Here is a 16,454-nt window from a genome sequence, read left to right on the forward strand (position 1 = left end):
ATAAATTAATAAATGCAATTTTGATGCTCCCTCTTATTTTTTTGCTCAATGATGAACATTTTGCGGATTCTGCAAGACGCATGTAAACTTATGACCTCAACTGTACGTCAAACAGAAATGTAAACTGGGCAAGTAAATCAATTTGGCATCTCATGGCCATATCAAAATGTGTGCATAATTAATTTTCGGCACTTGATATAAAAAAAAAAAAGATGTCTACTCTTATATTTTTATGCTTTTGCTGCAACTGCTGCTGTGCTTTTAGTTCTATTTCATAAGCTGCCAAACAGTTAGGGTGGAAGCCATATCATTAAATTTAAGAAATTAACAAATTTACAGTGATTAATGTAACACTAGTATTATTCATCGCAGAATATCGGCAATATACTAGACTCCTAATAGATGTTTAATCCACTTATTGCCATCTTCTCATTCACACATCATTGTACGTTCGTTTGTTTATTGTCAGGCAGCAGAGACAGCTGCAGGTGCAGGTAAAAGGCCTTACTTTTACAACAGGCAAACAGATCCAAATTGTGAAGCAAAGTTAAGTTGGTATAAACAGGCAGTTGTTAGGCAATTAACAAAGGAGCAAAGCAAGGCAAGACTAGATTCAGAAACCAGGAGACAAAACAAGCTCATAACCGGACAACCAATCATAAATAACAAGGCTTGGTATGTCAGGAGACGAGGCTGCACTGAGCGATCCATCACGTTGGTGGTGTGCTTAAATGTGCCTAATTTTTCTTCAAAATATTGAAGTTTTATACGTCACATAAATTTGTTAGCTTAATCACATGTATTTCTGTCATAATACATCAAGCATGATTGTAGGCTAGCTAGTGGGTTTAAAAAATATAGATCATTAAATACAAAAAAAGTCGTTAGACCCTAACAAACCATATATAGAACGTCAAATAAAGTTACAGATCGCTAACGTAAGTAATCATTTGAGAACTACAACAACGATAACAAGCTACTTACATTTGTAGCCGGAAATTGGCTTCATAAAATATGACATCATTTCCAGCAAGGGAATACAGTGTGAGCATGGATGCTCCCTGGTTTTTGCGGTACATTGGGGGATTTTCTAGGGAATGAACGTTCCAGTGCACTGGAAGGATTTTGCAATTGAAACAGCCTTTAAAATGGCTGACTCCCTGATCAGCGCCTTGAAAACTGAACTAGGGAGCTGGTTGAGACATACCTATTGAGAGAGCTGGTTGAGACATGTCTATTGGGAGTTGTAATTGGACGGAATTGGTGCGACATTTCTTTCTTTCTTTTTTTTAAACTGTCTCTTGCTTTTGTTATATCACATTACATTTGACAGCAAAAAAAAAAGTGATCTGCTGCTTCAGTTCCTATTTTCTATGTTTTATGGGGATTAAAGGCAAGTGCCTGTGTTTACATTCATGGCATTTGGTAAACGCCCTTATCCAGCCCGTTATCTCATTTATACATCTGAGCAGTTGAAGGTTAAGGGCCTTGCTCAAGGGCCCAACAGTGGCAGCTTGGCAGTCATTGGGTTTGAACTCTGTAGCTGTGGCTCAGGTGGTAGAGCTCCGCCCCCCAAAACACACTCTCTCTCGCTCACACCCCACTGGCTGAAATGGACTGGCTCTCCTACCCAGGGTATTTTCCTGCCTTGCACCCAATTTTCCCAGCATGGACACTAGACCATCAGAGTTCTGACTGGGATAAAGCTGTTCATTCACCTGAAGATGAATGAATGAACGAACCATCCAAAAATAATCCATTTACGCATCTGTATAAACCAACACTGAGTATGCAGAACTTTCCTCACATAAATATTGACATACACTATCTTTGAATATGACAATTTGTACAATTTCTGAATACTCGGAATATGGCTGATTGCGACAGCATTTAATGGAAAAACACTGATGGACTGTTTGTTTGTTTTTTACGTCCTCATCTTGACAAAATCGGATTTGCGCTGTTTTGAGTAAATGAGACATAATCACAGTACACGGCACGTGTTTTCAAGCTTCCTGAAAACTGCCTTGATGTCGGCACTCGGACAATTCCAAAGAGGATTGATTATCACGTGATGACCTACACGTCCCCCTAAAAAAATTCTGATTCCACTGATTGTTTATTGTTGATTGCTGGTTTGAGTATTTACTGTTACCCGTAAACATTTTTAATATGTTTCTGATCTAGATGGATTAGATTAAAAGGTATTTTTGAATATTTGGAGATCACATTAATGACATAATTGACGACTCACTAATTCACTCGCTTACAGCTGTACAAAAACCAAACACCATATAAACATGTGTGTAACTTTACGTCTACAAACACATCTTCCTCATTCCTGAGCGCCATTAAACGGCTGATAATTACTTTCATACGGGGTATGCATTGATACCTTCCAACAATATTTTCAGTGCAAGCAGTCCACAGGAAACGTCAATATCAACGAAGAGAAATTATAGTTGAGCAAGCAGATAAGAGCTCAGATGTTCTTTGAGCGCTTGCCGGCATGAAATAGCTTCGGCACACAGTCATTTTATTCCCTCAGTTTATGGAAGGATGCTCATTTTAAACTTGGCCTGACTCAGACGTTACATCAGCCGCGTTTAGGCGTGAGAAAGCCGATCCTGAAGAGTCGAAAGAGGTTAAAGTTTCCTATTTTCTAATTCTATAAAAATGTTTCTGGGTGTTTAGCACAGTCCCCACTGTTACAGTGTCAGGAGAGGTGTTAATCGAAAACCAAAACACTCTACACCTCCCTGCAATTGAGCTCCACAACTGCTAAACACCCACAAGTCATTAGAGAGAAGCCAGTCACGCTAGGCGTCTGAAACAGCGTCTCTAAAGTTGAGGGGAAAGTTAAAATAAAACGTTCCATAAAAATGGCTCGGTCAACACCCAGAGTTGTTTTATAGTTCTAGAGCTGTATCAGTGTTTCCCACAGATCTGAAGTATACGTGGGTCAGGGGACTGAAGACTGGGTGGGGGTCTGTGATGTACTAGTGTGTTTAATATATATTTAAACAGATATTGCATGTATAATGTATAGGACTGAAAGTCATGACAGATTAGGTTTACATGCTCTCATTCCAGTTTGGTAGTTTTTTTAGGAATAAAAACTAACACTATTTCTCTCTCGCTCGCCTCTACACCGTCTCACCCCACCACTCTCGCTCGCCTCTACACCGTGTCACCCCTCCACTCTCGCTCGCCTCTGTACCCTCTCACCCCACCACTCTCGCTCGCCTCTATACCCTCTCACCCACCACTCTCGCTCGCCTCTACACCGTGTTACCCCTCCACTCTCGCTCGCCTCTACACCGTGTCACCCCACCACTCTCGCTCGCCTCTACACCGTGTCACCCCACCACTCTCGCTCGCCTCTACACCGTGTCACCCCTCCACTCTCGCTCGCCTCTACACCCTCTCACCCCACCACTCTCACTCGCCTCTACACCGTGTCACCCCACCACTCTCACTCGCCTCTACACCGTCTCACCCCACGCTCTGTCTCACCCCCCCAGTCCCCCCAGTACAGACTTGTAATAGTCTGCCAGGTCACAAAGGAACCCAGCGTAAGTAACTAAAGGCCTCTTTCACATAGGCTAATGTTAATGTTCATGACTCTACCAACAGGAGAACACTGAACAACAATGGTGTGCAGGGTTGCAAAGAGAAAGCTACTGCTCTCCAAAAAGAACACTGTTGCCTATCTGCAGTTCAAAGATCATGTTCATTTATATTTACATTCATAAATATTTGTGAAAAGATGAGTCCAAACTCAAGTAATTCGAATGGTTAAAGAAGAATAAAGTTAATGTTTTGGAATGGCCAAGTCAAAGTCCTGACCTTAATACAATAGAAATGCTGTGGAAAGACCCGAAGCAAGAAGTTCATCTAGGGAAACCCACCAACATCCCAGAACTGAAGCTGTTCTGTACCGAGGAATGAGCTAAAACTTCTCCAAGCCGATGTGCAGGACTGATCAACAGTGACCAGAAACATTTAGTTGTAATATTAGATCATTTTCCTCAATAAATAAATAACCAAGAAAAATACTTTGTCTCATTTGTTTAACTGGGTTCTCTTTATCTACTTTTAGGATTTATCTTACAATCTGATGATGTTTTAGGTCATATTTGCCGAGAAACGTCAAAAATTCTAAAGGGTTCACAAAGTTTCAAGCACCGCTGTATGTACTCTGCTATTACACAGAAAAAGAGTACTAATGTAGCAGTTTGTCTGCTTCTTTAGAATTACATAATTAGAATTTAGTAGCTAGCAATTAAATGTAAACAAAGAGTCCAGGGAAATAACCTACACTCAGATTCCTGCCGAATAAGTTTAACAATGGCTAATTGAATAATTTGGCTTGTGTGGGTGATTATTTAATTTAGGATGCCATCTGGTTTGCTAACTTTGTTCAGTATAAGAGGAGATAATTTGTCTCCGAGTCCAGAGGGTATGAAGAGTCTTATACTGCCATTCGAATATGTTGTGTTTCTCGGCTATGTTGTTTCGTTCAGGTCCTGTATGGGTTGTTATTTGATTATAAGGTGATTTAAAATGATTGACCCGTTGACCCATATGTCGACTTGCCCCAGAGGAGAAGTGAACCTAACCCAGACCCCTGGACTTCCCACACCTCCTTGCTTAAATCGGTCTCTCTGTCTTGTTTTAAACAAGAACACCAAGTTAATCCACTTAGATATGCCTGTTGAGAGCAGAGCCACAAAGAGCTTCTCTTCCTTGTTACCAAAAAAAAAAAAAAAAAGACAGATCACCAGTTTGAAAGGTTTTGTACAAACCACCATGGAGAAAACATTCTGGTGATCTCCAGTGCAGAATTCTGCATGGTGCTGTGGCTGTGAATGCATTTGTATCCGTTATAAATCCAAATGTTAGAGGGCTTAGAGAAATTTTTTTAATTGCTTTATAGAATATGCAAGACTCGAACCACTTTTTGATTTAATATTTGTTTTGTTTAAGAGGTATGGGAAGGATTTTTACACTGCAGGCTTTTATCTGTGGAACATCATTATCAAAAACAGAGTCAACTGGCAGCTGCTGAACTTCCTCGTCGGGTAAGCTAAAAGACTAAAACAAATGAGACAACTGATCTGGTCAGCAGTTAGTACCAGTGTTTATTTCTTTGAATTATATAAGAAAATAAATGACATGAGAAGGTTAGAATGGTGTTATAAGGACCTGATTTGGAAGGGTATTGATGAGGAAGGTTTAAAAAAGTATTTTTTAATAATGTGTTGCAGTAACATTACTGTTGATGAATTAATAAGTATAAAAAGTGTACTACGGATTCATTTGTAGTATGACTTAAATAAAAGGTTTTCAAGTTAAAAATCTCTCCCGCTCTCTCTGTCTCTCAGTTCAATTCAACAAGTTTTGACCATATTCATGTACGGTATTGCCAAAGCATCACCGGAAACAGAAGAACTGTTTATGAATATTATTAACATATTAGTTATAAAACTGGGTGTCCATATAGAAACATGGAGATGAGAGAAAAGAAATTATTTATTGATACAAATTGGTATCTTAAAGAAGTTTAAACAAACAAACAAACAAACAAACTGAAGACAAACAGGGCTGTCTCTCTGTCTCTCTCGCTCTGTGTCTCGCTCTCACTCCCTATGTCTCTCTTTCACTTGCTGCATTCACGTCACCATCAAATTAAATACAAGGCTCTGAATGGATTAAAAGGCAATAAAAAATAAAATATAATCAGGCAGTCATTAAAATCTAACTGGGTGTAGCATCAAGGTATTACCCAAGTATGGGAAACACTTGATATAGAGTAACACACAGCTGGGGGTGTGAAGAGATCAGATCGAGCTTTCCTAGCCGAGGGAGATCATCTCTGCTCTTACTTTAAACAGACTCCATTGAGGGAAGCTCACAGTCAGTATGTGCTGTCTGTACAGATCGGTGAGCAGAGCTCCTGACTGTAGAAAACTAAAGGAGACCAGCTTTACTTGGGGAAAAAAATAATAAAAAATAGAACACAGGCCTCGGGAGAAACAGATTAAATTCATCAGATAAACCCTATGCAACAGTCACACCGGATGTTAACTCAATGCCGGAGCTGTTTGAAAAGCGATGTTGTAATCTAGCGAAAATCAGTCTTATTGTTCATCTTAAGAAAACAGAATAAAGACATTTAGCTGTATTCTGCAGCGCCTGTGTGAGGGCTGTTAGAACTTGTTCAGATCTGACTCACTTGGGACAGTATATAATGAGGGTAGCTTGTGGTACTTGTAGTGCAATAGCTGACGTAGTCTTTCATGCTATTTGCTGTGAGATGTCTGTACTATACCCTTGTGCATACATACAATAGTGTAACTCCTAACTAGCATCTCAGAACTTTTTACAGAAGTACACGGGTCCTTTCTGCTTGTGTGTGTGTGTGTGTGTGTGTGTGTGTGTGTGTGTGTGTGCGCGCATGCTTATAAATGTAACAGATGTGTTTCCCAAAAGTATACAGAAACTCGGCTTTCTTCCAAAGCACACTCATTTGACATAAGGACGTCAGCAACACTGATCTGCCCTCATAGCCTCCATACAGCTGATCCATGATCATATGATGCGTGTATATGTGTGTGTGTGTGTGTGTGTGTGTTTGCTTGGCAATTTGTGGTTATACCAGCATGTCTTGACTGTCTATCTGCATTTATCTAGCACTCATTCTCAAGCCAACCCCAGGCTATCTACTTCACGTAGAGTACGGGAGAGAAGAAGCCTGCTGGCATGAGGTAATGCGGTGGAGTAATTGAGAAAATGAAGGCTTGTCCCAGAGGAAGAGTGAACCTACCCTAGACCCCTGGTCTTCCCCCACCTCCTGCTCAGACCTGCCTCTCCATCCTGTTTAAACAAGAGCACCATGTTAATCTACTCAGACATGCCTGGTGAGCGCAGAGCTGCAATAGGCTTCTCTCTCTTTCTCTCTCTCTCTCTTTCTCTCGCTCGCACACACACACACACACACACCCAGTATACACACAGACCACATACACTCTCCACAAACTTCAAGTCTCACTTCAAGTCTCACACAAGAAACACAGCAAAGCAGTAGTTCACACGCACACACAAAGGAAGTGGGTGTAATCCTGACTTATGGCTCTGCACACTGAGGATTCAACACCACATAACTTTTGATATGACCAAGATGACACAACCAAGTGGAACCGAGATACTTCACAGCTCTCTCATGATGACCTGCTATAGCCTAAAACCTTGGATTTCTGCTGCAGACAAGGACTGCTGCTGCAACTTTGCAAAACTTTGCAACCTTTCACTAGTCCTTTAACTGCAACTGCTAACATAATTATATATTGATAAACAAATAAGGAAATAAAATAAAAATAAAATCTCAGAGTTTGCATGTTCTCCCTGTGCTTCTGGGGTTTCCTCCCCTAGTCCAAAGACATGTGTTGTAAGCCGATCGGCATCCCGAAATTGTCTGTAGTGTGTGAATATGTGTGTTTGCTGTTGTGCCCTGCGATGGGTTGGCACACCGTCCAGGGTGTCCCACCGCCTTGTTCCCCGAGCCCCCTGGGATTGCCTCCAGGCGCCCCGTGACTCTGGGTAGAATAAGCGGTACAGAAAACGGATGGATGGATGATACGTTGTTTTTAACTGCTTAAATATTATGGAACGTCCATAAAACTTGAGTCGTCAGTCCAGAGGAGTTTACGCTCATCGACTTGACCAGCTGTTGCCACTTTTTGTCTCATTAACTTCAAGAGAATGAAAAAGCTGACGCTGCTGATGAAATGACTTCATATAGCTACAAAAAAATAATCAATAACAGGAACTAACTTCCGTTTCAGGAAAACCTACTGACTTTTACAAAGTGCCAACACTAGAGACTCCTTCCGTGAAATGTTCAATAATCGTCACCTAACAGAAAACTTATACAATATCAACAATTACATGATTTTCTTTCTTAACCAGCACTGCATTTTTAATTCATTTATTATTAGGTTTAGATTAAAGTGGTGCATCTGCCATACCATATATACAAAAGTCCCTGTGAATGAGCAGTTACTATAGAAACATTAACATATTAAATCGTATCGTTCATGTTTGACTACTATCAGAGACGTGCTGTTGGACATCTTACATTTATTCATTTAGCAGACGCTTTTATCCAAAGCGACTTACAAATGAGGAAATATGAGCAAAGCGATATATCAAGCGGAGAACAATACAAGTAGTGCTACCATACAAGATTTATAACTGAGTTCGAGGGAAGAAAAGTGTGCAGAGTAGAGGTGCAAGAGCCAGAGTATGTTTATATATATATATATATATATATATATATATATATATATAAATAACATGGGGTGGGCATTTAAGGGTTGGCAAATGGTCTGCACTTATATAGCATTTTTTTTAACCTTAGTGGTTCCAAAGCGCTTTACACTGTATCTCATTCACCAATTCCCACACACCAATGGTAGAAGAGCTGCCATGCAAGGCGCTAACTTGCCATCGGGTGCAACTTGGGGTTCAGTGTCTTGACCAAGGACACTTCGGCATGTGGAGTCACGTGGGCCGGGAATCCAACCGCCAACCCTACGATTAGTGGACAACCCGCTCTACCACCTGAGCCACAGCTGCCCGGTTAGTTAAGTTAACGATTAGTTAAGTGCTCATGGAAGAGGTGGGTCTTTAGCTGTTTTTTGAAGATAGCGACAGATTCTGTGGTCCGGATTGAGGTTGGAAGTTCATTCCACCACTGAGGAACAGTTATAGCAAATTAGTCAACACCATCTAATTTGAAAAGTGAACTTCTATCATTCTATCACTGTACACACACATTCTCTTTTAAAAGAAAAATGACTTGACCATCATTCAGGTGTGACATCATGCCGCATGGATGCTGCTTAAAATTCCAGCACCCCAGTCTAAAACGCCTTTCTGCGTCCCTAGCTACAGATATGCCCTAATAACGTTACACTGTTCCGAGACACGCAAACCTAGTGTCTGGGTTGTTGTAGAAATTTATCAAACAATAAAAAGTCGTAAGCTCAAATATTTGTGAAAGCGTACTTGTGAGGACAATAGTAGCGGGTAAGAAACAAAGCCGAATGCACAGAAAGAACATACTCATAATGCATAATGTCTCTTACAGCTGTGGTTCTCAAACTGGGGTCTCTAAAACTAGACATGAAGCATATTCAGTATCGGAGAAAGCAGGATTCAAAAACACACCTAAGGCTGCACAGAGCTACATGACTTTGACTTTACAGCTACTTGAGAACAGGATGGGAAAAGCTCTGTGCTTCACATACGCCCCCTAGAGTCACGCCAGTGAAAGCTTAACCGTGTTTAAGTTTGTTCCATTCTAGCGCACACCTGACACCCATGCCATTAGAATGTGAATGAATGACTGCACAGAAAAATTCCCCAGTGTTGAATTAACCTCCAAAGAGTTCGTTTGTGTCCAATTGGACTTGAATAAACACTGTAGGTGTTAATTCAGCACTGTGGATTTTACTTTATTAAGTTACATTACAGCATTTGGCAGACGCCCTTATCCAGAACGACTTACAATTATCTCATTTATACTGAGAGAAACTGAGCAGTCGAGGGTTAAGGGCCTTGCTCAAGGGCCCAAGAGTGGCAGCTTAGCAGTGCTGGGATCTGAACTCACAACCTTCCGATCAGAAGTCCAACGTCTTAACCACTTTACAAAAAGTTTCAGTTATTGTTCTTTTATCATGTTGAATGTTTAAATGAGTTGAAAATGGAAACCTATAATCACACATTCTGGGAATGCTGCATCAAACATTCATTATAATCGAGACACCACTATATCGTATCGTGCTAAATTTAAAGTTTGTGCATCGTTACACCCCAGTTATTTAGGTGCTATATGCTAGCGGTTTACATTATGCCACACTAACGTGTTTTTCACGTCCAAATCTAAAGCTCAACTGAACATGGCAGAAACTGTTCTGAAGCTTTAAAACACATGTAACTGGTTTGTGTTCCGTGTGTGGAAAGTTGGAATGTAAATAAAACATTAAGGTGTTTTTATTTCTCTTATAGAAAAGATGGTACAGTTTTGCTTAATGTGCTTAATATTTGAATAGTTGCATTATACACGCAACAATCTGTGTGATCAGTCTAAAGGTGTAAAGTTTTTACACTGCAAAACGTTTTAACAAGCCCTGCCCTAAAAATCCCATCCACACACGTGAAGAGAAACGCTGATGTCTCCACCACCTGTGGTATTGTCAAGGGACAAAGGCAGGCTTTTGCTGTGTCTTCAGCAGTGGTCTGTTTTGAAGATGCCTGCAGCCCTTATGACTGGGTTGCTCCTGATAGAGCACTTCTACAAATCCTAGTGTGTGAGTTGAGTTGTGAAAAAAGTGATACAGAGAATATCGGGATGTGGTAATGCTTTTGATATGAACGATTGTTCTTCAGGTGTGTGTGTGGGGGGGGAGGGGTGTGTGGGGGGGAGGGGTGTGTGTGTGTGTGTGTGCAGATTCACACTCACCTGGTTGATGTGTTTGAGTTTGTCAATGATTTGGCTGATGACAGGTTCAGGGTGCTTGTGTTTGGTGTCCGATCCATGAGACTGGCTCCTCTTCGGCCCTGGACCTGAAAACCTATTCAGACGCAACAAAGTCATTAGGCTATGTGCACACACTCATGGGTTATGAGTTATATTTCTCAAATTACAAAAATCTGCACTAAGCATGTAAACTGAAGCTTGGATATAAAACTAAACGTGGACTATATTGCCATCTAGAGGTGAAATGAACAAAAAGGCTCCAGGAATTTCATAATTTGATTGCATTTACGGCATTTGGCAGACGCGACTTGCAAGTTAATTTAAACATTTTTTTAAAAAAATGAACAGTACTTGAGTAAGTGAATAAATTAAATAATATGAAACTCAATTATACAGGAAGCTTGAGCTCTCTCTCCCAAGAGAATGGCTGTATTTTAAGTGGTGAGTTTACAGTGAAGCTCTATAAAATCATCAATGGAAAATCATGTCCATTTACACATGAAGCAGCACAACAGAATCATAAAATATATACACAGTTATAGAAATATTTCTGGAATTTCTTTACATAGGATGTGCTTCAAATCTCCATGCGGGTAGGCATGTGTGTGTTTAAGACATGATTGTCTCTCTCTCTCTCTCTCTCTCTCTCTCTCTCTCTCTCTCAGAGGACCAGTGAAACTTATGTTCCAGTAGCTTACTCCCTATTAAAATGTAATTAGTGTACTAGAGACTTGCTAGGACCGAGTCAGAGAGACACAGAAGTACCGAGCGACTGCCACAAACCCTCTGACACACAACTTACATGTAGCCCTAACACTACACTGTCAAACTTACAACTCCACTACAGTCAATAACACGTTTCGTAACCTGTTTGATTGTGGTAGAGTGTGAGCGTTACCCATAGACTGTGATTTTTCATCAGCGCCAACCATAAAGTAGATAAATATGACTTACCATAGCACCACACAAATACAAATGATTCATTAAAAAAAAACTTAACCAGAGAGAGAGAGAGAGAGAGAGAGAGAGAGAGAGAGAAAGAAAGAGAGAGGGAGAGGCAAAGATATGAGATCATGGGCAATTCTTAGCAATGACATAACCCATCATCATTCATAGTTTCATCAACTCTATGCCCCGTTTCTTCATTAAACCAAATTACATTTGCATACTTATTTATTCTCCTTATTAGGCTTGATGGCAGCCCACCTTCCGCCCTTAATTATCACATTAATAATACATACACATATTCCAGAAGGAAGAGATATGAAGATAAAAAAGATGAACAGGAGGGAGGAAGAGAGAGAGAGAGAGAGAGAGAGAGAGAGAGATTGATTCAGTGGCAAAGTTGAATGTTGAATGGTTATGATCTTAAGATGAATTAATTTTAATTGATTAAATATGACATTTGTGTAAAGATTAATTAAGAAGCGTCTCTTCAGTATATGAGAGAGAATCCCAGAGAGTCACGGTTCCTCTGTGTGAGCTTATCGGAGTCAAATCCACCGATCCACACCACTGAAATGCAAATGCACTGATGACTGGAAGGAGAAAGAGGATCAGGACGAGTGCAAGGATACAGTATAATCGTAAAATGCTCAGGAGAAGCATTCTCTAAAACTTTATTTGAACTTTGGGAAATAATTTCCCTCGCTATGATCCCAGGATAACTGGAAGATTACCATGAGGTAGAGCAACTGAAGGAGGAACTGAAGGAAAGAGAACTGAAGGATAAAGTTAATTCTCCAGAGAACATCCCTGACCTCCACTGTTCCTATGTGATCCCAGAGGTTTAGGAATCCTCGATCTCCTATTTTAGACATTAGCTGATTATCCAACTCTGTGCTAGCTACATTCAACGGTACTGTATGTCTTTCGTTTATTTTGAGATTAATCTTGCATTATTAAGACAATGCTAGTCAGTTATACAAATTATTACACAGAAATATTATGCAATAACTACACTGTATGGCTGAAGCCACTGCCATTGCGAGTGTTTCCGCATGGCGGTGCAGCGGTCAGGTGGTACAAGTCGGAGCGCTCCAAAAATTCCTCGTTTACAAGTCGTAATTACGAGTTCTACAAAGACATGAACGCTTATTATATGTCGGAATCTCAGAATTATGGTGATTACGACATGGCATGAATGCAGCTACAGTCACCATCTGCACTGCTTCCTGTGTTTGTTTATTTGAATGATGATCAAACGAATGTGATTGGTTAAGTAATGTGGACAACTGGATTAAAGGCTTGTATAATAATTAGAGCCAATTATTTAACAACCCCCATGGAGAGGAAAGTATTCATACCCACCGATAAGGTGTGCACCTGGGCGAACGTAACGTAGCAGAAAAGCTAGACACAGAATACAACACTGATACTGTCTGGATCCAGGATGAGAACTGTATGCTGTATAGGCTCAAACCTACGTGAGATTTGTTTGATGAGCATGATGCAACACCGGGACACTTAAAGTGGCTGGCAAAATCACCGGACCTCAGTCCTATAGATCAGCAGGTGTAAGACACTGACGGCATCTTTCCCTAACAGAATTGGCCCTTATTATTACAGTATTAATGTGAGGACAGATGTAGACAAAACATAGGAATGAAATGATACATGCAACTATCTGTGATGCTTATTCGGATGTTTCTACTGTCCCAATTTGCCTTTTGAAATGATGAATTTCGTCACCTCATGTATTCTTTAGAGCCATTTTCAACATTTTGATTGAATCTATGATTTTGTGGTATGCTTGAGGGAGCACAGTGATAGCAGTGGTAGCATTACCGCCTCACAGCTCCAAGGTCCCCTACTATCTGTGTGGAGTTTCGTGTATTCTCCCCATATCCGTATGGGTTTCCCCATTCCCTTGCCCCCACCCCAATGAACTGTAAGTGGACTGGCTAAGATAAATTGCCCCTAGCGAATGAGTGCGTAAATGTGTGTATGCATGGTGCCATGCAATGGACTGGCCAGTCACGGTGTACCCTCATCTTACATCCAGTGTTCCCAGGAAACGCTCCTGATCCACCACGACCCTGAACGTGGTTATTGAAAGTGACTGGTAATGAGTGTTATGATTGTTGTGTTTACATCCTTCCATGCTCTGTGTGCATTATGCAAATAGTTTGAAAGTAAGGATTGCTAGCCAAAGTAGTACAGAACATGGGATTTGTCAGAATATAGGTGAGAAAAAACTAAGGTTTCACAGAAAAAAACTTTTCCTCCTAAGAACAATATGAATAATAAAAAAAAAAAGAATAATGGTAAAAGTATATGAATAATCATGCACTAATACCTGACTTACTTAAATATGAACTAATGATGAGTTAAGGCATGTAATAATCACAAACTAATGAAGTGCTCACCTTAACCTTGACGTGAGTCTTATGAATACATGCATGATGCGTGATTAACGTGTTTGAGTTAATGTATTAACTAACACATAGGGGTAAACTAAATCAAGACTGCTCTATAAGAAAGAATACGAATTATACGTGCAGAATTTCAGATTACGTCTATAATTTGCCATATGCTGCTGCGTACACAAACATCATCGGATGGCGCTGGATTACTTTCATAATTGACATTGATCCTCCTTATCAAACATGGAAAGATGCACTAATAAGAAACACCACTAATTTCATCTCAACCCATTTTGTATCATTCCCCATCCATCTCTTTTCAAATCCCACTGTAGTACAAGTGCATACTCTGGGTAGCTAGGGCCCGCGGCACTGCTTCTTTGCCCATAAGGGTGAAATTAATAAAATAACATTTATTCATTTAGCCAACACTATTATATATTAACATTTAAAAGCAGTGTTCTGTTTAGTTTACCCCTATGTGTTAATTAATACATTAAATAACAAACGTACTGAAGGTAGTCATTATTCACGCGTGAATTCATAAGACTTACATCGTAGTTAAGGTTAACTCTTCATTAGTTTGTGATTAGTCCATGCCTTAACTCGTTAGTTCATATTTACATAAATATTAATTCAAGTATTAGTGCATGGTTATTCATTATGTGCAAAAGATGAAGTACACTGCTGTAAGTAGCGAGTATGCATGTTTATAGGGGACTTTTTGACTTCTTGTGCCTTTAATACACAAATTCTTGCAGAATGAAGTAGTAGTAAATACAAATAGATTTTTAAGTCATTATAATCCCATGGTTTGTAATTTGCAACAGTTTAAACAAGCCAATTAAAAAAATAAAAAAAAAAAGCTATGAATTAAAGTCAAGCTGTAAGAATTCCAATTCTTGCATAAATTTACAATATACAGTTCAATTCAATTTTATTTGTATAGCGCCTTTAACAACTTTGGGCATTGTCTCAAATCAGCTTTACAGAAACATATAAACACAGGATACAGATTTTAAGTGTGTGAATGTATTCCTATTGAGCGAGCTGGTGGCGATGGTGGCAAGGAAAAACTCCCTAAGATGATATGAGGAAGAAACCTTGAGAGGAACCAGACTCAGAAGGGAACCCGTCCTCCTCTGGGTAACAACGGATAGTGTGAAAGTAAAAGAAAGTTCATTATGATTTTTATATGAAGTCTGTTAATAACAGTCAATCCCATGAATAACAAAATGAATAGCAATTGCACAAATATGATTTTTTTTTTAAACACTAGTTTAAAAAATATCTGTAAATAAATATTTAGTCAGCCACCTCTAGACAGCACTGTATTGAACCTAGCAGACACTTGTAGAGGGATCTTGGACATTTCCACATGCAGAATAATTCACGATCCTTTACATTCTTCAATTGTATTGTTTTGTGTTTTGCTTCTCATCAGATTTTCTGTCCAATCAAATGCTCTCTAGAATCTGAAGCGTCCCGCCCACAACGTTATAAAAAATCACTTTGCCGAAATTGCCATCGGCGAGTGAGAGAAATATCAGCAAGCATGGGTTATAAAGGTGTCTTTGGCTGTTTGAGCATGCGCGTTTTATTCAGTTTTCCAACCGTACGTTGGATTAGAAGGAAACGGCTTGAATTCATTCACGTTGAAGAAAGAGGTATTTGTGCCAGCTCACAATTTTGTGTCAAGTACGGCTTAGCCCGGGCTGTGAGGTACACTAAACACTATTGGCTATTTAAAAAGGGGAGGAGTCAGTCTAAATGTCCCACCTTGACTTCCTATTTCAATGGAAAACACATCGAATAACGCTTCTGTTTCAAGGCACTTTAAACGTTTTATCTAGAACGGAGTGTTTTCCAGAACGAGTTGCAAGAACTGTTTTTTGTGAGCCTTAATTATCCAATAAACCTATAACCTCTGACTGTTCAAATGGAAAGTGCCAATAATGAAGCAGACTTTGTTCCTAGCAAATTATAATCTCATCACAGATGTCATTTCCATGCATCTGCATATTCTCTCCTACAGCTGTAGACTATTTGTCTCTCCCTGTGTCTGGTTCTAATTATCTCGGGACGGTATGAGAGTGACCACTGACATTCTCTGGCTGCTCCGAAGGCTTGCTGCTCTTTAGCCGACAGTGATTGAGCTCTGCTGCTGCTTTCTAATCTCCTCACTGTCAGATCTCAGATCTGACGCACCCGAGTGAGCAGCTTAGTGGCACAATGAAAAAAACACAAATAATACAACAGTGACGTAGATACGACGTCCACCGGCCACTACAGCAGCATGACACCAACATGAACCAAATGAGGATGTAGACAGACACAGAACAATAAATAGAGATTCCGAGCAAATTGTTAAAGTTATAATGACGTAATGTCTTAATGACGACTGTAATGAACGCAGATAGAGTTATACACGAAGCTCATTTTTAATGGCACAGATGCACATGCATTGCAAGGAAGCCTGTGTTATCCTGGCTCAGATCGAAAGTGAGACAAAGCTATGGAAGGTGGAGGTGCAGAGACACAAG

General features: G+C 40.0%; 1 protein-coding gene across 1 annotated transcript in view; it reads right to left on the minus strand.

The window, feature by feature from the left end:
- The window catches only part of gpc3 (glypican 3), a 125,089-nt gene that overhangs the window by 30,530 nt on the left and 78,105 nt on the right, over window positions 1-16,454 (minus strand). The window contains exon 6 of the mRNA XM_053630803.1: window positions 10,529-10,640. Coding sequence (XP_053486778.1) covers window positions 10,529-10,640 — 112 coding nt within the window. The remainder of the gene's footprint in view (window positions 1-10,528; window positions 10,641-16,454) is intronic.

The sequence above is a fragment of the Ictalurus furcatus genome, chromosome 8, assembly GCF_023375685.1.
Source record: "Ictalurus furcatus strain D&B chromosome 8, Billie_1.0, whole genome shotgun sequence".
In the NCBI taxonomy this organism is placed as follows: domain Eukaryota; kingdom Metazoa; phylum Chordata; class Actinopteri; order Siluriformes; family Ictaluridae; genus Ictalurus; species Ictalurus furcatus.